Source organism: Notolepis coatsorum, assembly GCF_963971535.1.
Source record: "Notolepis coatsorum genome assembly, chromosome: 12".
Lineage (NCBI taxonomy): Eukaryota > Metazoa > Chordata > Actinopteri > Aulopiformes > Paralepididae > Notolepis > Notolepis coatsorum.
In genome coordinates, this window is record NC_140176.1 from 82,034,930 (window position 1) to 82,059,909 (window position 24,980).

The window sequence follows — 24,980 nt, forward strand, 5'->3', positions numbered from 1 at the left end:
TTCGAAGCAGAGAATATAATATATGTACAAGGCGGAAGAGCCCTTCGGAGCTAAACCAATCAGAGAGGGCCTTCGCTGTACACGGGCTAGCCAATCAGAGAGCGTCTTCGCAAACTGCGGCTACGGGAAAAAAATCACGCACCCTGCCCATACCGGCACCCCCCCCCCCCCCTCCCCAGTGCTGCTATTGCGCCTGAATTTCCCCCAAGGGGATCAATAAAGGAATATTTTATCTTATGTCACAAGTAAATAACATAAGTGAGAGGGGCGACAGTGGCTCAGGAGGTAGAGCAGAGTCGTCTGGTAATCCGGAGGTTCCCCGTTCGATTCCCACTCCTCCCGGGCAGCGTGTCGAAGTGTCCTTGAGCAAGACACTTAACCCCTATTGCTCCCGATGAGCAGGTTGGCACCTTGCATGGTCGCCTCCGCCATCGGTGTGTGAACGTGTGAGTGAATGGGTAAAAATGTGCGGAACAAATTGCAAAGCGCTTTGGATAAAAGCTGCTATATAAATGCAGCCATTCACCATTTAAATAAGTTATGAAGGAGATTCTTAACGTCCCCTCTGGTTCTCCTCCCCTCCAGGGGACCATCAACGCCCAGATGCTGGCCCAGCGGCAGCGCGAGCTGCTGAGTAACCACCTGAGGCAGAGGCAGCTGGACCAGCAGCGGCAGCAGCAACAGCAGCAGGTCCAGCAGCAGCGCAGCATGGCGATGAGGGCCCAGGGGCTCAACCTGCCCCCCAACATGGCCGCCGCCGCTGCCGCCGGAGGCATGAGTAACCCCCGGATCCCCCAGGCCAACCCCCAGCAGTTCCCCTACCCGCCCAGCTACGGTACCAGTACAGGCCTGGCCTCGCCACCTCCCCCCACCAGCCCCTTCTCCTCCCCTATCTCCCCCAGCCTGCCCTCTCTCCCCCCCAACCCCCAGCTCCACCTGCATGGCACCTCCTCCTCCTCCTCCTCCTCCTCGTCTTCCTCGTCCTCTCAGATGATGATGGGGAACACAAACATGATGGGCGGACAGTACGGCGTCGTGCTCAGCCCCCAAATGCAGCACAGTGCCTTTCAGTTCCCCAACTCAGGTACTGCTCTCCCCCGCACCCAGCCCCCACCACCCACACACCCCTCTGACCTTGCTCTCCCCCCGCACCCAGCCCCCACCACCCACACACCCCTCTGACCTTGCTCTCCCCCCGCACCCAGCCCCCACCACCCACACACCCCTCTGACCTTGCTCTCCCGCCGCACCCAGCCCACCACCCACACACCCCTCTGACCTTGCTCTCCCGCCGCACCCAGCCCCCACCACCCACACACCCCTCTGACCTTGCTCTCCCGCCGCACCCAGCCCACCACCCACACACCCCTCTGACCTTGCTCTCCCGCCGCACCCAGCCCCCACCACCCACACACCCCTCTGACCTTGCTCTCCCGCCGCACCCAGCCCACCACACACACACCCCTCTGACCTTGCTCTCCCGCCGCACCCAGCCCACCACCCACACACCCCTCTGACCTTGCTCTCCCGCCGCACCCAGCCCCCACCACCCACACACCCCTCTGACCTTGCTCTCCCGCCCACCCACACACCCCTCTGACCGTGCTCTCCCGCCCACCCACACACCCCTCTGACCTTGCTCTCCCGCCCACCCACCCACCCCTCTGACTCTCACGCCCACCCACCCACCCCTCTGACTCTCCCGCCCACCCACACACCCCTCTGACCGTGCTCTCCCGCCCACCCACACACCCCTCTGACCGTGCTCTCCCGCCCACCCACCCACCCCTCTGACCTTGCTCTCCCGCCCACCCACCCACCCCTCTGACCTTGCTCTCCCGCCCACCCACCCACCCCTCTGACCTTGCTCTCCCGCCCACCCACCCACCCCTCTGACTCTCCCGCCCACCCACACACCCCTCTGACCTTGCTCTCCCGCCCACCCACACACCTTATATTTATATTACAGATTGTAGAATAAAACAGACCGACAGACAGTTCCCACCTACCAGTCAAACTCTTGAATCACATACTGTACGTCGGACGTACATACAGCTAAACCACATTTACATCAAAAGACATTGTTGTTGATGTGGGGCTTTAATGTGCGCATGTCTGTTACTGAAACTTGGGGTTTTATTTCAACTGCCCCATAAATCCTTAAAGGAACACACCGACATTATGGGATAATGTGCTTACCGTCTTCTCCAGAGTCGGAGAAGAAGATGGATACCAATTTCCTTTCTGTGCCTTCAGTAGAAAGCTAGCCGGCTGCTAGCTAGCCTAGCTTAGCACTAATGCATGGAAGAGGATAAGGATCAGCTAGCCTAGCTGTTGTCTCATAATGTTGACGTGTTAATATTTAAAGACCCTCCCCCCAAATCTGTTGACATGGGCTGAAATGCCCCCCATACAGAAGGGTAATTGCCTACCCTGGTTTGTAGGGATGCACCGATGTGAAAATTCTGGACCGTTACCGATACCGATTGTTCACAATTGGCCGATACAGATATTTTGTTATTTATGGTCCTATTTGTGCACTGGCAAAAGAAAATGTATTCTGCCCTTCATTATACTTTTCAATGAGCACCAATTCAATCAGACAGATGTATAGAAAAGCTTTTATTGTAACATTCTTTCATATAACAAAAAGAAATGTAGCCCTATGCTTGGCTATTATTTTAGGCATGGCACAACAAATAAAATAATAATAATAATAAAATGAATAAATAAATAGGCTACACGTCTCTCTTTTTGTGTTACAAATTGTGCTCCCTGATATGAACATAGGCCTCTTTACTTGTTCTTAAAAAAAGGAAACATCAAGAAACATGTTTATGGTATTCCATAACATGAATATTTAGTAACACGAGATTCAGCGCTCAACAACATAACAGGCCTAGTGCTGAACATTCTATTCGGTAACAAACACAGCGCTGAACGCTTGCTCAATACCATGCCTTGCTTTACAGTATGTAACGGATTTAGCAAGCGCAAGGAGCACAGTATAGCTAATCTCAAACGGGCGATTGGAGTGTCTTTCGCTCATAACATGTCGTACAGTATCCTACTTATCGGCATATTGGTGGATCGTAGCAGTGGTTTAGTGCCAGAGCGCAGTATTTCAATATGACGTCATCAACACGGCAGCCTGGCAGGAACCAGAATTCAATTGAAGTGATGGTACAGATTAATAACTGCCATAACTTTGCAACAACGTAAAAATATTGCAGGCAGTCTTCAATAATACGTTTTTATTGTCAAATCGGAGAAATATACAGCACATTGTTTTATTTTGTAGCGCTAACATGCATCATTTTGCAGTCAATTGTGAAGCAATACGGCTACATTGTATAATTTCTCTCAGAACATCTCAGATAAATGGCTACATATTAACTGCATTAACATTGCAACAAAGGATTTTTATGCCTACGCTTAGGGTGACCAAACGTCCCGTTTTTCATCATTATTGTTTTTGTCCTCATTAATCCCCAACCATGCACTAATGCACTGCAAGTACTGTATGTTACATAGCCTAGTCTAACCAGCGCAAGCTGTTTATGTTGTCGCGCAAGCGGTTTGTCGAGAGGTTGTTCTCCCTCATGACCGGTGCATGGAGGGACCAGAGAAATAGATGCAGCCTAGAGCTTGTGAAGAGTGAAATTCAATGATTTTATAAATATGCCCTTGGTCAGAACTTAAGGCTCTACTTGAAGCTGCACAGTCCAGTAATATAATAAACTCCTCGAGCGCTAATAGCCTGTATGTGCACTATGCTGCTCTCCATGGTGCTCAGACCTTCAGAGGCGCATTTCTAGTGTTCGGACTGCGCTACGTTGAACGTTTTTAAGTGCATACAACGTTTTAAAGTGGCTTCGCCACAGCATGGTCATTTTGAACCCGAGTGTGGGATTTCAGAACAATAGTGCATCACTTATCAAGCACAGCACTGATATATAGCCTATGTATTTAACATTACAACAAAGAAAAAAAAGGTTGTAGAATACACATGTATTCAAGAACTGAGAAATAAATACAACACATCGTAATAGGAACGTTAAAGTGCAGAGATTTTAGAGCGGCTTCGCACGTCGTCTTAGCCTACTTCTTAAGAAAAAGCGTCATGTTTTTCTTTATAAAGAGAAGCATCTCGGCTTTGTCGCAGCTCAGTCCATTCCTCTTCTCATCTATAACATGAGACGCAGCACTGAACAGCCGGTATCGGTACCAAACGCCAACGGTACCTTTTTTCGGTACTTTAGTCTCTAAAAATGTAATCTACCTACCTCAGTTGTGAAAAAAATAATCCAAACATCAAATAACCACACTTTCGACCGTTTTCGGCTTGCCATTGCCCCGACTGCTTTGTTGTTGAATCAAGTCAAATCCTAGGTAAGCGTATATTGTGCGTGTGAACGTTGACTTGAAAAGAAACGGTATCTCACGTGAATCGATACTCGGTAGTACCGACGTGTTTCGGTAAGTACCTTTAAAAGTACCGAATTCGGTACCCATCCCTAGTGGGCAGGGCACTAAATTAGAGCCCGCCACCCGCCAATGGCAGGCATCTTTTAGATTTGGCGAGTGACACTGAGAGGTCTGTCCGCCACGTGGCGGGTAACAAAATGAAAATAATTAAAACTGTGGTGTGTTTTGGTCTTACGACAGTCGCCTTTTAGCTAATCGCAAAGCCTGCGATTTGGGATACGTTATACAGCAAGTTTGATTCAAGTTTTTTTTTATTTCGTGCCAGTCATGCTTACCACAGAAGTGCTGTGCTCTCATTGCTCACCAATCAGAAGTAGCCCAAGGTAGCTACGTATATGCCCAACAACAGCTTGTGAAACGTGACAAATGTCCGTGTGTGAAGACATAGCATAGCTCCAGAGTGCTTTGGTTGCATTTTGCGAACTAAATCAGTCCCAGCTTTTTTCCCCATGCTGTTTCTATGTGCAGTGTAAATTCCAATGCTTCTAACAAGCTTGGCATCCTAGTCATTCATTTCCGTCGGGGGGAAATAACGTTAGCCACTAGCTAAGCTAAACTAGCCAATCCTGCTCAGACAGAAAACAGCTGAGCTGAGGTTAGAAAGGGGGAGTGGGCGTCACCAACCCCGAAGCTGTGAGCTGGATTCGCCTGTTCGAATCCAGCTCACAGCTCCGGGGTTGTCACCAGCTTGGCTGGCCGTTCACACTAATACAATTGGCTGTATTAGAGGGTGGGAGAAGCTGGCGGGGTGGGTCCGGGTCGTTGTAAACAGCAACTCCTACAGTTCGGTCGGGGCGCCTGCTAAGCGCGGATAGGACCTGAGTGGGATAGTGTGATCCTTCCACACGCTACGCCCTCTCAGGGAGGATCCGCGCTGCCAGGTGAAAAGAAGCGGTTGATTGGCTGGACGTGTGTCGGAGGAAGTACGTGATAGCCTCCACTCTCCCAGATGATCTGACTGTGGGGGGTAAGTGCGCAGCGACCAGGAAGGGATTGGGAATTGGCATACGACTAACATTGGGATGGGAGAAAATCTGAGGAAAAATGGAGGGGGGAAAAGATCAATAATAAAAAAAAAATAAAGGGCGAGTGGGGCTCTCTCTCCATCCCTCTCTCTACTTGTTCAATTAAGGAGCCCTTTCTGTGTGTGTACGTGTGCGTGCGGAAAAGACCAGATGACATGAGTTTGATAGTATTTACTGAGGATTGCCAGATAATGTTGATATTTAAATGTTAAAAAAAATAATACAAAATAAATGTACATGATCATGCAACATAAAAAAATTGTTGTAGGAACGGTTTGGGAGGTAGGGAGGGGTTTTAGATTGTGTGTTGTGAAGTTTAGACTTCAGAGAGAGAGAGAGAGAGAGAGAGAGAGAGAGTGAGTACAAATTTAACTCTGGCCTCTTTAAGTGTGTATTCTTCAACGTAATGCTGGTGAGTCAAAAAGTTAATTTCGTGCCCTGTGCGTGGGGCAGATAGGTATCTGAACAGACGCTCACTGTCCGTGCCCTGTGCGTGGGGCAGATAGGTATCTGAACAGACGCTCACTGTCCGTGCCCTGTGCGTGGGGCAGATAGGTATCTGAACAGACGCTCACTGTCCGTGCTGGTGCGTGGGGCAGATAGGTATCTGAACAGACGCTCACTGTCCGTGCTGGTGCGTGGGGCAGATAGGTATCTGAACAGACGCTCACTGTCCGTGCTGGTGCATGGTACAGATAGAACTGTAAGCAACAGTTGTGATTGGAGGATCAAGAAAAGATGGTGCTGTTTGAGATAAAGTGGTCCAGGTCATATAGCTCATTCTACACTTGGATTAATTATTTATGGTGATTAATGATTAATTATGATAGATTATAACATAATTAATCAGTAACTTAACCAATAACTGTTATCATCTGTGATTTACAATCATATTCCCATTTTCCAATTGACTACTCGATTATAATTGTATTTTTCCTTTTTAAGTATTACCAAAACATAATACTTAATAATTACATTTTGGAATAAGTAATTCTGGATTAAGAATAAATTGGTGACTGTATTAAATATAGTGATATGAGATATCTAGTCCATCTGTGGTAGAACCACATGGCACCGCAGGAGGGCCGTGTTGTCTGGCTGGTTTCTGAGCACTAATGATATGTAGAGACACTGGTATTGGTGAGAATATCGCTTCCAGTGTGTTCTAAAACATGTTAAAAACAATGTTGTTTATAGTTTGTAGTGTACGCCACCCCGTTGACACAATGTCAAATAAAGATTTTGACTGGAACACACACTGGTGATCAAATCCCCCACCCCCCATTGCAATGCTCAAAATGGTGTCTTTTGACTGTAAAAGAGATCTCCACTAGAGGGCGCCAAGAGCCCACCATAGGATTCCCCCCATTCTACCATGTCCTGGATGCGTTAGGGGTTTTGACACTTTCACTCTGCTGTAACTGAAAGTGTAGCCACTCTTCATGAGTGCAGTTACAAGACCCCTGTGTGACCAGACTGAGCGCTAACGAGGACCACATCTTGACAGTGCGGTGGTGTGTGTTTGATCAGGGGATAATCTGATAATCCGGTATGATAAGTGATAACCCCTGTCCCGCTGAGCTGGATCCCGCACACCTAATCCCACGCTGGCACTGTTGATTTCACACTCTGCTTCCCTCCTCTCTTATCACCTCCTCGTTCCCTTGTTCCCTACTCCCTTGCCTGTGCACTATGCATGTCGATGACTAACATGTGCTGCCTGCCAAAGTGCCAGTGGACCCTTTTCACACACGTGTCATAGCAGGATGAACACTTTATTTATGTGTGCCAGCATTTACAATACTATTGACTATCATCAGTGCTGGCTCGCTGGTACACCTAAATCAAGCCCATTATTATTTATTTAACCTGCAGCTGAGTTTACCCTGCTATGACACGTCTGGGAAAAGGGTCCATAGTACCTTTTTTAAACCAAACTAACGCGCATCCTGACTGTTAACGGTCAGTCAATCAATCATGTTTATAGTCTCTCAATGAATCATCCGCAACCAATCAGCTGTCATATAGTTTGACTGGTTTATCTGGGTATGTTGTACATATTATTGTGAATTATAACTGAAATTAAATGTATACACTATCAAAAGTATGGAGACAGTGAGCTGGAGTTAGTCGTTTACCTGCACATAATACATTTCAGGAAAATAAATATTGATTAATAACCGAGAATAAACGTTCTGTTATGGCAAATAACGGATATTTATCGATTCTATTTCCCGCCCAAATCTGCCAGCCTGGGGTTTTCCACAATGAACCTAGCAAGACGCTATAAGTGTGCGTTCCCGAGTCGGATAGATGGAGACGCAGCGTGGATAGATAAATACGCTCAAATTGACATGCATAACTAACGATGGTTAGTAGTAACCAAGACAAGCTTTCTCTAGGCGTTTGAAAATGTATGGCAGACCATGTTGGTAACGGGGCAGCCGATAGGAGAGGATATGTGTCGGTAGGTGAACAGAATGGAGAAATATTTGACAGACGAAAAGGAAGACAAGCGATGCTTCAGAAACAAACAAGTGTGACGGTAACGTCAATAAACCAAAAACCAAGTCAAGAAAATGGACAAAGCTTATCTCGCTCTTGGCGAGATTTCTCTATTTTTCTCTCTATTGAACTGTATTGTTATGTATGTTATTGTTCTGCACACTTACTACTCCCCCCCCCCTCTGTTTTTGGTTATTGTTACTGATGTAGAATGTTATTGTTAAGTGGTTGCACAATTTGAAAGCTCATGATATTTATGTTATTTCAATCAATTTAAACTTGGCCCATTTCATGACTAATTTGTTGGGGCAAAATTTGGTCGGCCAAAGGGGCCTGACAGAAAAGGTTTGAGAACCACTGAGTTAGACAGAGATATAATCAACTGTTGTTCACAATCTGTCCAGTACTGTTCATCAGACCGATAAATACTATTTAAAACGGCACCATCATCGGCCAATATTCACCAATCTGCTCGGTTTTGCTCATTGGACCAATCCTGATCAATAAAAAAATATATATATAAAAACATCGGCCAACAAATATATTCACCATCTGCTCGGTTTTGCCCACCAATATGGTGGTCTTTAGATGCATCCCTAGACCTTACTGTAGAGTCCAGTGCCATCTGGTTGACTCATCTCTCCTCCCAACACACAGGTATGAGTCAGCAGCCAGACGGAGGTTTCGGCGGTCCCGGCGCGCCCCAGAGCCCGCTGCTCTCCCCCCGCATGAGCCACGCCCAGTCTCCCATGATGCCGCAGGGCCAAGGTAACGCAGCCTTCCAGGGCTCCCCAGACATGAACGGCTGGCCACAGGGAGGGAACAGGTGAGAGCATTGGACTGATTTTCTTTAAAGAGAAAAATAACAGAAATGGGAATAGAAATGTCCTTTAAGCAGGGTTTCCAGATGTACGATAATTATCATATTTGTATGATAACTGTATCCTCTGTAGAAAAAAGGGTATGGACCTCACTCAAGGAATATAATTAAATTTGAATACGCACAAACTGTTTTGTGCATATTAAAATAAAACAATATTCCTTGAGTGCGTTCCATACCCTTTTTTCTACTTGTGACTTACTATTTTTGGACTACGCACCTGTCTGAGCGCAGTGGTTACCTTCTCTACTTCCAACTGTATCCTCTGTGCAATAATTTTGCCCTGTATATGCCTATTTGTTCTCTTGGTTACGATTTATTAAATTATTATTTTAAGCCTCTGGGACAATAATTGAACATTTCCCATCTAGCAACACTGGTGTTGAGACTTAAGGCTGTGAACCAAGAGTTTCTTGCTGTGCTTTATATTTACTAGGAAACACCTAAAAATGGTGTTTCCTAAGGGCGGCTAAGTGGCGCAGTGGGCAAGGAGGCGTTGCTACCAGCTTGTGTTCATACTAACACAATTGGCAGTGTTAGGGGTGGGAAAGCTGGTGGGTGGGGATTGGACGTTGTGGACAGCGACTCCTACAGGTCGGTTGGTGCTCCTGTACAGCAGAATCAGGAAGCATCGGGGGCAGCATGAGCCTCCCACGCGTTACTCCTCGCCACTGAGAGATCGCGCTGTGCAGGTGAAAAGATGCGACAGCTGCCTCCTCGTGTACCGGGGGGTACACGTGATGCAAGGCTTGGTCCTCACTGCAGCCGACCAGTGGGAGGCATAGTCTAGCAACGTTCGAGACAGGGGAGGGGAGAATTGAAGGGAGAATTGGCGAGGCGAAATTGGGATGGGAGAAAAATAGAAAAATAAGGAGAAAAAGTGGATCCTAAATGTGGGAGAACATTCTATTTTCCAAATGATTGTTTTATTTTTGTTAGAATTTAGTTCTGATTTTGAAATCTGCAAACAAGTAGAATGTAATTGGTGAATTGTTATGGCACAGTCAACTGCCATGGCCAGTGTCTGGCCAAAACACATTGTTTAACCACTTTTGCTTACCACTTTTGCACAAAACGCCTGACTATTGCATACCCAAAGTAATTTGCCATTTATTATGCTTTATACTTATAGCAAAAGAAAAATCACTTTGAGTGCTAATGTAATAGAGAGGTTTGAACACACTGAAATACAATATTTGCTCCTTACTTTTGTGTTGACTTGTTGCCAGATGCCTGTTTTTGGGTTCCAGCTGAGAGGTACTGTAGGAGCTGGAAAACATAACTGTTCCATAGCCTGAAGTCTTATCCAAACCAAAGTCCAAAGTTTATAAAAATCCCACGGAAAATGTGTTTTTTAGAATGTTTTTTGTAATGTGTGTACCGCAATAATTCAGCGTGATTATCCAAAATGGCCGTCCACTTCAATTCATTCAGACGCGCAAGTCGGGACAAAGGATTTCTTCGTCACCTTCCCCCACTCTCACCCGCCCGTCTGGGATTGCTTTCGGAGCAGACGCTCCTTGGCTACAACGGTAGTCAATAATTTCCGCCATCAGTGGTGACTGGTCAGTTTGGGACCGTTTACAGTCTGATTGTGTGGCCCGTCAAATGACGCTCGCCGGATATTTAGTCTTGTAAAATGTTTGTAGAGCCATCGTACATTCTATATTATAGCTATGGAGACATACTATGGCTTATTTGAAAGGCAATATTTATACTCCAACAGGGTACAAACCGTGTATTTCTACATATGTCCGTTCCTGTGCAATCCCAGGCTAAAGCTCATTTTCTAGGAAGAGAGATATAGCGTATTTTGTGCGCAGCATGCGCAGTTTGTGCGTGTTGCTCGACACTAATACATTTCCAGGTCAAGGGCCAATGCCTCATATTGATACATAGATTGTTCTATTTACAAAACCACAATGGGTATTCTTACCTGCTTCTCGACTTGACATCCATTCCGGCTCATCTGGGTCTGACTCGGTAATCTCTCGGTCTGTGTCGTTATCGCTGAACAGTTCAGTGAAATATTCTGGCTCTGGAGTGCGGTGAACAGATAACGTTACATCCTCTGCCGGTTTGACTTTAGTCTTTTTATGATTTACCAGAAATGCTGAGTCCAACGTAGTCTGGTGAAAACGCACCTTATGGATGGATCATCACCCTTTTTTCCTCTTCATAATAATCTCCCAATAGTTCGCTACACACGATCGCCATTGCCGAGTCAGTTTGCTGCCAGAGTGCAAAACCCCCCACAGGAAACTAGCCCAGATGTACTCAAAAGGTAGGCGACACTGCCACCTATCGGGATTCGATCGTTATCACAGTGTTTCCAAATGCATACACAAGGTCCGGGGGACTGTTTAATATCATAATTTTCTTTTTTCAGTCAATGAGTTAATGAGATAACCGTCTCCAGAGTGAACTATTTAATCTGATCCCTCCCTCCTCTCTTTCTCTCCTCCCAGTATGTTCTCCCAGCAGCAGCAGCAGGCATCGCCCCAGTTTGCCCAGCAGAATAATGCCAACATGTACAACGGCAACGGCATGAACCTCAACAACGTCTCCATGGCAACCAACAGCATGGGCCAGATGGCCGGCCAGATGAGCGTCACCTCCATGGCCTCAGGACCCTCACCTGGCATGCCCTCCATGGGACAAGAACAGGTTGGTTACCAGGCCTAACCAGGCCGAAACGTACATGAGAAGAACACGGGTAGCAGCTAGGCCAAGTATAAAGAGCTACAGCGAGGCATCAACCTGGAAAGGTTTTGCAGCTAGGCCAAGTATAAAGAGCTACAGCGAGGCATCAACCTGGAAAGGTTTTCACCATACATGTTCCAAAATCTCGGTTTCAGGAAGTGCTGCTCCAGCAGCAGATGAGAGAGTACCAGGAAGAGATGAACCAGGTGAGACAGAGAGAGATGAACCAGGTGAGACAGAGAGAGATGAACCAGGTGAGACAGAGAGAGATGAACCAGGTGAGACAGAGATGAACCAGGTGAGACAGAGAGATGAACCAGGTGAGACAGAGAGATGAACCAGGTGAGACAGAGAGAGATGAACCAGGTGAGACAGAGAGAGATGAACCAGGTGAGACAGATAGATGAACCAGGTGAGACAGAGAGAGATGAACCAGGTGAGACAGAGAGATGAACCAGGTGAGACAGAGAGAGATGAACCAGGTGAGACAGAGAGAGATGAACCAGGTGAGACAGAGAGAGATGAACCAGGTGAGACAGAGAGATGAACCAGGTGAGACAGAGAGATGAACCAGGTGAGACAGAGAGATGAACCAGGTGAGACAGAGAGAGATGAACCAGGTGAGACAGAGAGATGAACCATGTGAGACAGAGAGATGAACCAGGTGAGACAGAGAGATGAACCAGGTGAGACAGAGAGAGATGAACCAGGTGAGACAGAGAGAGATGAACCAGGTGAGACAGAGAGATGAACCAGGTGAGACAGAGAGATGAACCAGGTGAGACAGAGAGAGATGAACCAGGTGAGACAGAGAGATGAACCAGGTGAGACAGAGAGATGAACCAGGTGAGACAGAGAGAGATGAACCAGGTGAGACAGAGATGAACCAGGTGAGACGGAGAGAGATGAACCAGGTGAGACAGATGAACCAGGTGAGACAGAGAGATGAACCAGGTGAGACAGAGAGAGATGAACCAGGTGAGACAGAGAGATGAACCAGGTGAGACAGAGAGATGAACCAGGTGAGACAGATGAACCAGGTGAGACAGATGAACCAGGTGAGACAGAGATGAACCAGGTGAGACAGATGAACCAGGTGAGACAGAGATGAACCAGGTGAGACTGTTGGTACTAAATCCAGATTTAACTCTACCATTGGAAAGAGGAGAATTGGCCCGATCCATAGATGTATGACTTGGCCATAATAAGGTAATTTATAGGCCTGATATTCTATATTCATATTTAAAATAGCATGTGTCCCGATGGCAAAATTCAGTACTGTATCTACAAAAAAAACCTGTAAATCATCTGCCCTTTATTAATGAGCTTAGATTTTTTGTACACTTGATCTCAAGAAGGTGCTGAATGGGGGCAGCTTGGTGGCGCAGCAGACATTGCGCTCGTCACCAATGCAAGAGACACCGGGTTCGACTCCGGCTGTCAGCGTTGCCTCCGGCTTGGGCCAGTCGTCATACTAACTCAATTGACAGTTAGCGGGTGGAAGTCGATGGGTGCTAATCTGGACGTTGTGGACAGCGACTCCTACAGGGCGGTTGGCGACGCCTGCACAGCAGAGACATGAAATGGCAGGGGTAGTGTGAGCCTCCCACACGTTACACCTTGCCAATAGGAGTCCGCGCTGGCAGGTGAAAAGATGTGACAGGCTGCCTCCTCGTGTATCGGAGGGCACACGTGATGCAAGGCTTCTATCCTCCCTACAACCGGCCAGTGGGGGACATATGCGAGCAACGTTCAAGACAGGGGAGGGGAGAATTGGCACAGCGGGTAATTGAGATGGGAGAAAAAATAGAAAAAAGAGGAGAAAAAGTGGATAAAAAAAAAGAAGGTGCTGAATGACCTCAGTGGCAATTTGTGTGTTATTCATACGGTGTTATTTACCATCAAAGATTAAAAGTAATCATTTATAATATACAAAAAATATTATATTCTCCTTTGGTTCATTACAATTTACTCAAGCATAGTAATGGACACAATATGTCTGACACTGGGAACATTCCCTGAGGTCCATAGATGTCCCTAGATACCAAGAACATGCAAATGGACCTTGTAGAAGTGGAGCAATCTTCCATTTACTTGGGTATGTATTTTTAGGCAAAAACATTTCTGAAAATATGGCATCATTCCTTCAGGGGCCATGCTAGAGTTTTAAATCATCATTCCTCCAGGGGCCATGCTAGAGTTTTAAATCATCATTCCTCCAGGGGCCATGCTAGAGTTTTAAATCATCATTCCTCCAGGGGCCATGCTAGAGTTTTAAATCATCACTCCTCCAGGGGCCATGCTAGAGTTTTAAATCATCATTCCTCCAGGGGCCATGCTAGAGTTTTAAATCATCATTCCTCCAGGGGCCATGCTAGAGTTTTAAATCATCATTCCTCCAGGGGCCATGCTAGAGTTTTAAATCATCATTCCTCCAGGGGCCATGCTAGAGTTTTAAATCATCACTCCTCCAGGGGCCATGCTAGAGTTTTAAATCATCATTCCTCCAGGGGCCATGCTAGAGTTTTAAATCATCATTCCTCCAGGGGCCATGCTAGAGTTATAAATCATCATTCCTCCAGGGGCCATGCTAGAGTTATAAATCATCATTCCTCCAGGGGCCATGCTAGAGTTTTAAATCATCATTCCTCCAGGGGCCATGCTAGAGTTTTAAATCATTATTCCTCCAAGGGGCCATGCTAGAGTTTTAAATCATCATTCCTCCAGGGGCCATGCTAGAGTTTTAAATCATTATTCCTCCAAGGGGCCATGCTAGAGTTTTAAATCATCATTCCTCCAGGGGCCATGCTAGAGTTTTAAATCATTATTCCTCCAAGGGGCCACGCTAGAATTCAAGTTAGAGGTACTTTCCGAGTCAACAAAATGGAACCCATAGGTTTTGAGGCAATAAACAGCCATGCATGAGAACCCAGATCGGCTTAATGCATTCCTATACCTCTCTCCCATTCCAAGTGGCATATGTCAGTGTATGTCTTATTGTAAGGCCCTAAGTGTCTGGGTACAGTTATTGAACTAGTGAATAATTTACTGTCTTTAGCTCGCGTATCTCTTCTAGTCAGAGGTCTGGTACTTCACTTGAACCTAGAGGACAATGATGTAATTGGCAACGGGCACTTTAGAGCCAGACCTATTAGCTTCTATGTACTGTATGATATTTTCAAAGCAGGGTCGGTCTGGACTGTGGGCTTGAAGATAATCATGTGTTTTACAAGACTCAATCATGCCTCAACAGGACTACACACACCAATATACAAAATTGTACACACACACACACACATCCATACACACTCATGTCCGGCAGTGTTGGGTGGTGGTAACGCGTTACAATAATAATATAACTTTTTCCCCCCAGTAAACAAGTAGTGTAACAAATTACCACCTCAATTTCAGCAATAATATTAAGTTACCCCCTCAAAAAACAACTTGTTACTCCATTACTTTGATTTTGTCGAGACCAAAGTTGACGAGAACACTGTTGTGTTGATCTGTAGCTAATATCCAAGCTGCACTCGAGGCTCATTGTGAGAGAATCCCATGTTAAAAGTGGTGACTCTCGCTCTAAAAGGATGAAACTGGGACGATGTGTCTTCGTCACTCAGGCTACCGTATGTATTTCATGGAGGCAGGTAGGATCCTCAACCTGTGTAGAAGCCAAAACCGACATATTGGAAGTTGTATTGTTTATGCAGGGCTCGAAATTGCCGAATTGGTCGCATATGCGACCGAAATTGTATCTGTGCGACATCAAAATATAATTGGGAGCATTCGTGCGAGTGCAAATAATTGTTCTGGTGCGACCATATTGCGATGCTCTTATTTTGAAAATCCTGTGGAGAGTCGTATCGGCGCGGCTCACAGCACAGCAGTAGCGTCTGGAACGCGGACATTGCAACAGAGCAAGGCTAGTGTGCCTATTTTGCGACCCAAAACAAGTCCCTGCTGTTTTATTCCGCAACGGGTCAAATGCATCTAACATGCTTTGCAATCCTCGCCGTTCCTTTATGCCCACGTCGCGTTAAAGATCGCAATTAACGTTACGTTAGTGTAAGCTAACAAGCTAATCCTGATCAGAGCGAGAGAACAGCAGAGGGGAAGATTCTCTGTGCGTTTGGAAAGACCAGATGAAGTATAGTATATTTATAGTAAATGTACTGAGGATGGACAGATAATGTTGATATTTAAACATAAAAAATACAATACATAATAAATGTATTCATGATCATCATAAAACAATTGCAGGAACGGTTTGGGAGAGGGAGGGGTTTTAGGTTGCGTGTTGTGAGTTGTGAGTTCCAAAAAAAATTACTTAAAGTTTAAAGCTCAATATATCAAAAATGTGGCACTTTACAGTGAACAGGAGGTCTATTTGTATTAAAAAGCAATAGATTGTTTTTCATTTAAATGTCTGGAAGAGCTCAAAAATAAAAATGTCAAATGATATTTCCGTTGCCTTTTTTTTGTTGATCTAAATGTTACTGATTGTGTTAAATGGTCATATAATATCATCTCATATCGATCGCACCTGAATCGAATCGTATCGTATCGTGGCAGACTTTGTGATATCGGCAAATATCGCATCGTTGTCCAAAGAATCGATATTGTATCGTATCGTGATGAAACTGGTGATTCCCACCCCTAACTAGGTCTACACTATACTATAGTTTAAGGCTACTTTCACTGTTTTACTGCATTACTGTTATATTGTAGTTTTTTTTATCAATAAAAAATATATATTACATACCGGTATATATTGTTGGTGCTCCTTACATTTTGGTGGGTGCTCCTAAATTTTAGCTGGTGCTCCCAACTTTTTGAAGTTGGGAGCACCAGTGCTACCAAGTAAAAATGTTAATTTCGAGCCCTGTTATGTAATGGTATTGTATTTATGTTTTGAATATTAGGGAAACACCACTAGGGGCACACCACTTCTTAGTATAATAGGCTCTGTAATTGGAGTAATGTTATGCACCTGCTGAGAGAGAGAAAAATGTCCTACCAGAGCAATAGGGAAGACGCAAACTGTTCTGTTCTCAACCATAATTTTCTTTGGATAATAAACCTTACAAACATAATTTTCTTTTTGGATAATAAACCTTACAAACTACATCAGCTGCAGCCTGGACATTCAACTCACATCCACAACTTCTTTTGTTACCCGAGTAGAAGAAAATCTGAGTAGGTGCATCGTGGTGCATTGTCAATTTATTAGGGAATGACGAGCGGACACTACAAAGTAGGAAAATAGTTTTCCCTCAGCAGGTGCATAACATTACTCCAATTACAGAGCCTATTATACTAAGAAGTGGTGTGTCCCTAGTGGTGTGCCCCTAATATTCAAAACATAAATACAATACCATTACCATAAACAATACAACTTCCAATATGGCGGTTTTGGCTTCTACACTTCTGGTGTAGTAAAGAGTAAATCTTCAGCTCTGTTTCATCCTTCAGGAGTGTGAGAGGAGTCTCCACTTCTCCTATTCTCCACTTCATAAAATATGACCTCAAACCTGCTGTCCTACAACAGCACAATTAGTTGTTTAAAAAAAAGATTGTCCTGGGGTGGCTGGGTAGCGCAGCGGACTAAGCCCCTGCCTACCGCCGCAGAGACACTGGTATCAAATCCAGCTGTCAGCGGTACCTCCGGCTTGGTCGGTCGTCCATACTAACACAATTGGCAGTGTTAGAGGGTGGGAAGCCGGTGGGGTGTGTATCCTGGTCGTTGTAAACAGAGACTCGGTCGGGGCGCCTGCTCAGCGAGGAAGGAACTGGGGGAAGTAGTGTGAGCCTCCCATGCGTTACGCTCCCCTAGTGAGAGACCTCGCTGTCAGGTGAAAAGAAGTGGCTGGCTGACTCCACATGTATCGGAGGGGACATGTGATAGTATCTATCAACCCTCCCTAGCATGGCAAGTGGGGGGGCAAATGCGCGCAACGACCAGGAAGGGAGGGAAGGGGATTGGCATAACGACTAAATTGGGATGGGAGAAAAATACAGAAAAAAGGGGGAGAATAAGTAGATAAAAAAAAAACATTGTCCTTCATCAATTTAAGCTTTGCTTTTCATCCAGCCTGTAGGAGTCTTGGTACCAAACTGTGAGTAATTCACCCAACACTCATTGCCAGTCAGCAAATAGTAGAGGTAGATCGATATCTGGGCACACATTTTTTACCTCGCCAGCATTCCATTACTGGTGATCACCATTAATTTAATGTCAGCCAAGTTAATTTCTCTTCCTTCATGTTTATGTTTATTAAACCAACGTGTTGACTATTCTTCCTGGGGTCTGCACAGATATACACATACAAATATGAAACATTCAGTATAAATCTGTCGTATATCGCATACATAATCGATAAAAAATAAAACAAAAGGACATAGGTGAATCCATTTCACCATACCTTTAAAACAAAAACAAAGTAAACGGAAGAAGTTTGGATAACATGGCTGCAGCTACACTCTTGCATGACATATATTGATTTCCTTCCGGATTATTGCTCCTTTAAGGTTCTTTTTGAAACTGTCCTTGTTTTCCGTCTGTATGATATGTAACTGGATCCTATTCCAATATGTTATGGCTCTATACATTGCAGTTTTCTTGAGAGCATTGGTTCTAGTCAGAGGTTTAAAGCGACTACTGGAAGCATGTCTGGTATTATGGGCATGTCTATCATTGGTGGATAAAAGCATAGAATACAATTGAGTGGGTTTACCTGAGGTACAAATGTTCTTTAAAAACCGAATCAAACTGCATGCTGCTAGCAGGGGAGGAAATTAGGCCACTTTACTCGCCAATTGCGAGTATTTTTTACGTTTGGCGAGTAATTCATGAAGAGCACTCGCCAGTCTGGCGAGTACTAGTAATTACAAAACAAAACAAAAAAATCATTCTGCAATCTGCTGATTCGCTCACTGACACAAACCGAACTCTGACTCCCCCCTTGATTCCTCCCATTTGCGCCACATAATAATCAGACCATAACCAATGAACATCATCGTTGTACAGATGCGCTCTAAGCTCCTCCAATGAACACTCGTTTTCTAGAAGATGCCGCCCATCTAGGGGAAGTGGACAGACCACTACGCGCAGACATACAAACTCCTGCCACCGGCAGCCGGCTTGACAACGTAGACAAACTTACAAAAACACATGAGTGGATGAAAATAATTGCATGTAGAGTCGTCGCTTTCGGATATCGGTGCGGTCTGACATGGGGGCGAACAACAGCACGCGACGCGTCTCCTTCGAGTCGGATGAGAATGACAAGTCAACAACATTAGCCGGCTAGCTACCTAGCATGTAACAAGCTACCATAACGCGCATTCAACATAGTGGACTATACTGAGCGGCTTTGCTTAAATGCAGCCGAGTGACATTTTATTATTACCGGGTTTCCCAGCATATCACCACTCGCCCATATGCCCTTCACAACGGTGATGTTGTCATATTTGGCATTCAGAATACACCCGCTGAACCCCTAGCGTTGTCGATTCGGTTCCAATGTATTGTCATCTTACAGCACAAGTACAGTACAACCAGAATACATTTGGCATACAACCAGAGTGCAAATGTAACAAGTCAAGTTCAAGTTGTTTTATTTAGCTATTACATTACAGTGAAATGCTTGGTTCTTTCACTGCCCAACCCAGTATTGATTGATTGATTGAAAACTTTATTAACAGATTGCAGAATGGGTACAATACAGTACAGCTCAATACACACAATTGTTAAGGGGATGCAGACCAGAGAAGGACTTTAGTCTTGTTTACATCAGGGTCCCCCATTTTCAATTCATTTTCAATTCATCATTCAGTATAACCTAGACCAGCCCAACCCAGCATCTTTCACTGCCCAGTTCAGCCCAACCCAGTCCAGAATAGTTCCCTCTTTCATGTTAATATGTGATTTAATGATGTAATATTTTGAAGAGTAGAGACAGTGTGATTAATTTACTATGATTGAAAATCAATTTAGACGAAGACGCACAAAGAAGTAATTATCACAATTAGCGATTTTTTTTGTCTGGTAAAAAATCTATTTGGCTGGTAAAAAAAATCAGATACCCGCCAGTTGGCTGGTAAGCCAAAAAGTTAGTTTCCTCCCCTGGCTGCTAGTCTCTCGTCCACCGTCATCCACGACAGTCTAGCATGCATTCCCTCCACACTATTCCTTCTAGAGCAGTGAAGAGTGAGGCGGGCAGCTCTGTTTTGAGTGAGCTGGAGTTTACTCCTTCATCTCATTGGTATAGTTAGTTTGCTACATGGAATGGAGTGCTGTTGTTGCTTCTGTTGCTTTTAGGCCTAATAAAAGGCCATGAATATTTAACCGAGGAGCTGCTATTTGATAGTCTGCACTTCAGACTGTTGTAATAAGGCATTAGTGTATCTGTCACCTGATTTATTGTCCCGCCCTGCTTATAGAAATATATTGGCACTTAAATTATTTCAATTATTTACCCCTTTGGCCATTAGTGCAGGTGCAGGTGATTTACTGACTCATTTTAGGTTTGATGGTGTGTTTTGTTCAGATGTGTTTTTCTTTTGGTTTGTTAGGTTTTCGCACTCGCTTGACCCCTCGAACCCCCTTGAACTTCATGTGGAAAATGTCTGCTCTTTTTTTCTCTCCGCAGAAATACTGTTGACCAGCGTGGAGTGTTCAAGCAGCACCTCAGCGACCCGTCGGCTCCAGGAGCGAGCATCTCTGTCCCTATTCGACTACACAACTACTACCCGACCCGACCAACGGCCACACACCGTGCCCCTTGACCCGTCTCCCTCAGCCCACCCTCCTCGCCGCCTGGCGCAGTGGGGAGGGGGGGCGGCCCCTCTCTCGGCCTCCCCTCGATGGAGCCTGGCCCCGGGACAGAGGCAGTAGGAGGGTGGGCGGCTGGGCAGCGATCATGGAACCCTCCTGAAGGAGCGCCTCTGATGAGCCAGAGTGTGTCCAGCAGCATTCACCATAGAGTGACTTACTGTGGGCCTCCCCATGGGGGGTACTCCGACTGGGGGGGGTGGGGCAACGGTGGGGGGGATCCCATTTCTGATGAATGTAACTTTATTCCTCTCGGTGGACAGCGGCCATTTGCAATCTCATCTCAAAAAAGTACAATTTTTTTTTTTTTTTTTTTTTGGCCCCTCCCATCCTCTTGTGTCACTGGGACACAACTCCCCAAATTCTATGTTCCAAAATGGCAGCAAAAGACTCCAAAATCATGATCTGGATGGAGCTCGAACACTTAGCCGGTTTTGCCTTTTTGCTGTTCAGTTTCTTTTAGTTTCTTTCTTTTTTATTTTTCTCTTTATTTTTTGGTGATGAGTGAGAATAAAAATGTAGAATGAAGATGTGGTTTGAAAACTGATCTTGAAAAAAAAAAAAAAAAAAACACTGCAGAAGAATGGTTTGAGTGGAATGATGGTTTGTATGATTTTAGACTAATTTAGTCAAGAGGTTTATAGTGTATTAAATTAAGTTTTATTTTTCTGTATAGATTCTTTTTAATTATGTTAGATGATTCTTTATTATAGTAGCAATGAGAGAGGAAAAAAACACATATTTCTGAAGTGGTTGTAATAAAGTGTGAAAGAGGCACTTTGTTATTTTGTTTTAACAGTAATGGTTGTATCCCTTCTTGAAAGACTCTATAGTAACTTGGATTCATGGATTATGCTTTGGTCCAGTAGTTTCAGAAAAAAGATGTCAAAAAATCACATTATGGTTTTAAGAAAACGGGAATATGGAGAGATTTGTACATACCAATAACTAAAACGTTTTTCCTTTGGTATTTATTTTATTCTTCAGGGTTGTGGTTTATCCCCTGTGTCTGGTTTTAACTGTCTCTCAGGCGGATCAGGACGGCGTTTCTTCATGTAGGGAAGCGGGAGTGAATGGGCTTTCGGACGGAGAACCAGATTCCACCGCCGTCGCCTATCAAACCAGAGCAGGAATTCACATGTAAATTCGCCACCAAGATCGAAGCGGCGTGAGAAATCCGTTCATCTCTGGTTCATAAGAGAAGGCGTGGGGGGGGGGGGGGTTCCGGATCTTCTCACAGCGAGATTGACTATTCGGTTTGCCCCCCCCCCCCCCCGCCCCCACATAGTTGGCCTGCCATGTGACGAGCCCCCTCCCCCTTGTGGGCGGATCGCCGTGTCAATCTCCGCCTCCCCTTCTCCCCTCCCCCTTGTGGGCGGAACGCCGTATGAATCTCCTTCTCCCCTCCCCCTTGTGGGCAGAACGCCGTGTAAATCTCCGCCTCCCCTCCCCCTTGTGGGCGGAACGCCGTGTAAATCTCCGCCTCCCCTTCTCCCCTCCCCCTTGTGGGCGGAACGCCGTGTGAATCTCCGCCTCCCCGTCAGAAAGCTGTTTAAAAGCTTTTAGGTTTTGGTACAATACAGACAAGGTGGGGGGGGGGGGGGGCTTGCCGTGTATACAGTGTACAGATTATCGCTTGCTTCTTTCTGCCTTTAGCTTAGATCACCACGACGATGAAAAAATAAATAATTAAAAAAATTTTAAAAAGTAACGGGACAAAATTCAACACAGCCATACAATAACTTAAAAGAGAAAAAAAATTATAAAGTTTAAATAAACAGAAGTGTGCTTTCAATGTTGTTTGGAGTGAGATGCTTCATACAAGCTGCTAGGTGCAAACTGTTCTGGTGTGATGTAAACAAGCAATAACCATTACTTGAGAATCTTATTATTTTTTTGGGTTTGTTTTTTGTTTTTTTGTAATTTTTGTACAGTTTCCTGAAGAAAGACACATTTTTGCTCCACCTTTGGACGCAGTATTAAAAAACACAAGATAGTTTTTTATTGCAGTTTGTACCAAGAAAGACTACATCACCACACAAGTTCCTATTAGATTAGGCAGCGTTGGTAGAGAGGCCATGGAGAGGAGACTGTGTTCCACCTACTGACACCAAGCCCTCTATCCTCCAGCCAGTCTTCTATAGCAGAGGTCAGAGTTACGACTGCATGGGTCACAAGGCCCGCTCTGACGGACACTTAGCCATATTTTATGACCTCAGGCAGTTAATTCAACTATAAAGTGGTCAGTGACGACACGCCATCTTCTTGCCCCCACAGACGGGGGGGGTTTGGTTTGACCCTCTTTCACATAAAATCAAAAAGCAAGTCATCTTCTTCTCTGACCTCAAAAGTACATTATTCCTCAAAGCAAAACTTTTGATATTACTATTTTAACCCGCAGGAGAGACTTGGAGGAAGCCAAATATCCCTTTGCCTTTCTTTGATTGGATTTTTATTTTAGTTTGTCATTGAAAAGGGCCTATTGGACGACATGTTTTTAATCCCCACTACATAAAATAGGAGTTTGGGTGGGGGGGAGGGGGTGCACAATGTCACTTCACAGAGACCACTATATTTGTTACAGCGTAATAGTGTAGGAAGAGGAAGAACCAATCTGAATGTACTATGTCATGAATGGCCCTTTCTGACTGGAGAGGATCGGTATGTATCTAAATCTAATAACTGATGATGTCAGTTGATATTAATATTGATTATACAAAGATGGTGAAGTGGCCTCTGTGTAAACGTGCAGCATGTGGTGAAGGAAGAACTGGCCTTTTTAATGAGAACCCCCCCGCAGGACCTCGTCCACAACACAAGAACTATCTCCCTCTAACAGGTTTATTATGATCTAAACACAGGTTTATTATGATCTAAACACAGGTTTATTATGATCTAAACACAGGTTTATTAGGTTTATTATGATCTAAACACAGGTTTATTATGATCTAAACACAGGTTTATTATGATCTACCTACTAGACACAGGTTTATTATGATCTATAGACACAGGTTTATTGTGATCTCCCTACTAAACAGGTTTATTATGATCTACCTACTAAACGCAGGTTTATTATGATCTAAACACCGGTTTATTATGATCTACTAAACACAGGTTTATTATGATCTACTAGACACAGGTTTATTATGATTACCTACTAAACACAGGTGTATTATGGTCTAAACACAGGTTTATTATGATCTAAACACAGGTTTATTATGATCTACTAGACAGTTTTATTATGATCTAAACACAGGTTTATTATGATCTAAACACAGGTTTATTATGATCTAAACAGGTTTATTATGATCTACTAAATACAGGTTTATTATGATCTACTAAACACAGGTTTATTATGATCTAGACACAGGTTTATTATGATCTACTAAATACAGGTTTATTATGATCTACTAAACACAGGTTTATTATGATCTAGACACAGGTTTATTATGATCTACCTACTAGACAGGTTTATTATGATCTACCTACTAAACACAGGTTTATTATGATCTACCTACTAAACACAGGTTTATTATGACCTACTAAACGGGTTTATTATGATCTACCTAACACAGGTTTATTATGACCTACTAAGCAGGTTTATTATGATCTACCAACAGGTTTATTATGACCTACCAAACACAGGTGTATTATGATCTACCTACTAAACACAGGTGTATTATGATCTACCTACTAGACAGGTTTATGATCTAACTACTAGACAGGTTTATGATCTAACTACTAGACAGGTTTATGATCTAACTACTAGACAGGTTTATGATCTAACTACTAGACAGGTTTATTATGATCTAACTACTAGACAGGTGTATTATGATCTACCTACTAGACAGGTTTATTATGATCTAACTACTAGACAGGTGTATTATGATCTACCTACTAGACAGGTGTATTATGATCTACCTACTAGACACATGTTTATGATCTACCTGACAGGTGTATTATGATCTACCTACTAAACTGGTTTATTATGGCCTATACTAGACAGGTTTATTATGGCCTACCTACTAGACACGGGTGTAGTAAGGTCTACCTACTAGACACGGGTGTAGTAAGTCTACCTACTAGACACGGGTGTAGTAAGGTCTACCTACTAGACACGGGTGTAGTAAGGTCTACCTACTAGACACGGGTGTAGTAAGGTCTACCTACTAGACACGGGTGTAGTAAGGTCTACCTACTAGACACGGGTGTAGTAAGGTCTACCTACTAGACACGGGTGTAGTAAGGCCTACCTACTAGACACGGGTGTAGTAAGGTCTACCTACTAGACACGGGTGTAGTAAGGTCTACCTACTAGACACGGGTGTAGTAAGGTCTACCTACTAGACACGGGTGTAGTAAGGTCTACCTACTAGACACGGGTGTAGTAAGGTCTACCTACTAGACACGGGTGTATTATGGCCTAGAGACGGTTTCAGTGGAATGTTTGATATGTTGAAATGGATAAGATTACAGTTGATTTCCTCTTGCAGTGTTTGCATATCAAAAACTGACCAGGAAACCAAAGGTAGTCCGCTCTAGAATG

At 44.5% G+C, this 24,980-nt stretch overlaps 1 protein-coding gene across 4 annotated transcripts in view; it reads left to right on the plus strand.

Annotated features, from left to right (window-relative positions):
• The window catches only part of ncoa2 (nuclear receptor coactivator 2), a 236,939-nt gene extending 216,339 nt beyond the window's left edge, over window positions 1-20,600 (plus strand). For 2 of the 4 annotated variants that reach the window (XM_084326053.1, XM_084326054.1), the window contains exons 19-22: window positions 586-1,084; window positions 8,676-8,844; window positions 11,367-11,565; window positions 20,253-20,600. In XM_084326053.1, the coding sequence (XP_084182179.1) occupies window positions 586-1,084; window positions 8,676-8,844; window positions 11,367-11,565; window positions 20,253-20,264 (879 nt within the window). In that variant the 3' untranslated portion in view covers window positions 20,265-20,600. The remainder of the gene's footprint in view (window positions 1-585; window positions 1,085-8,675; window positions 8,845-11,366; window positions 11,566-20,252) is intronic. The other 2 variants (XM_084326055.1, XM_084326056.1) reach the window with 1 other exon arrangement.
• Window positions 20,601-24,980: the final 4,380 nt, after the last annotated feature.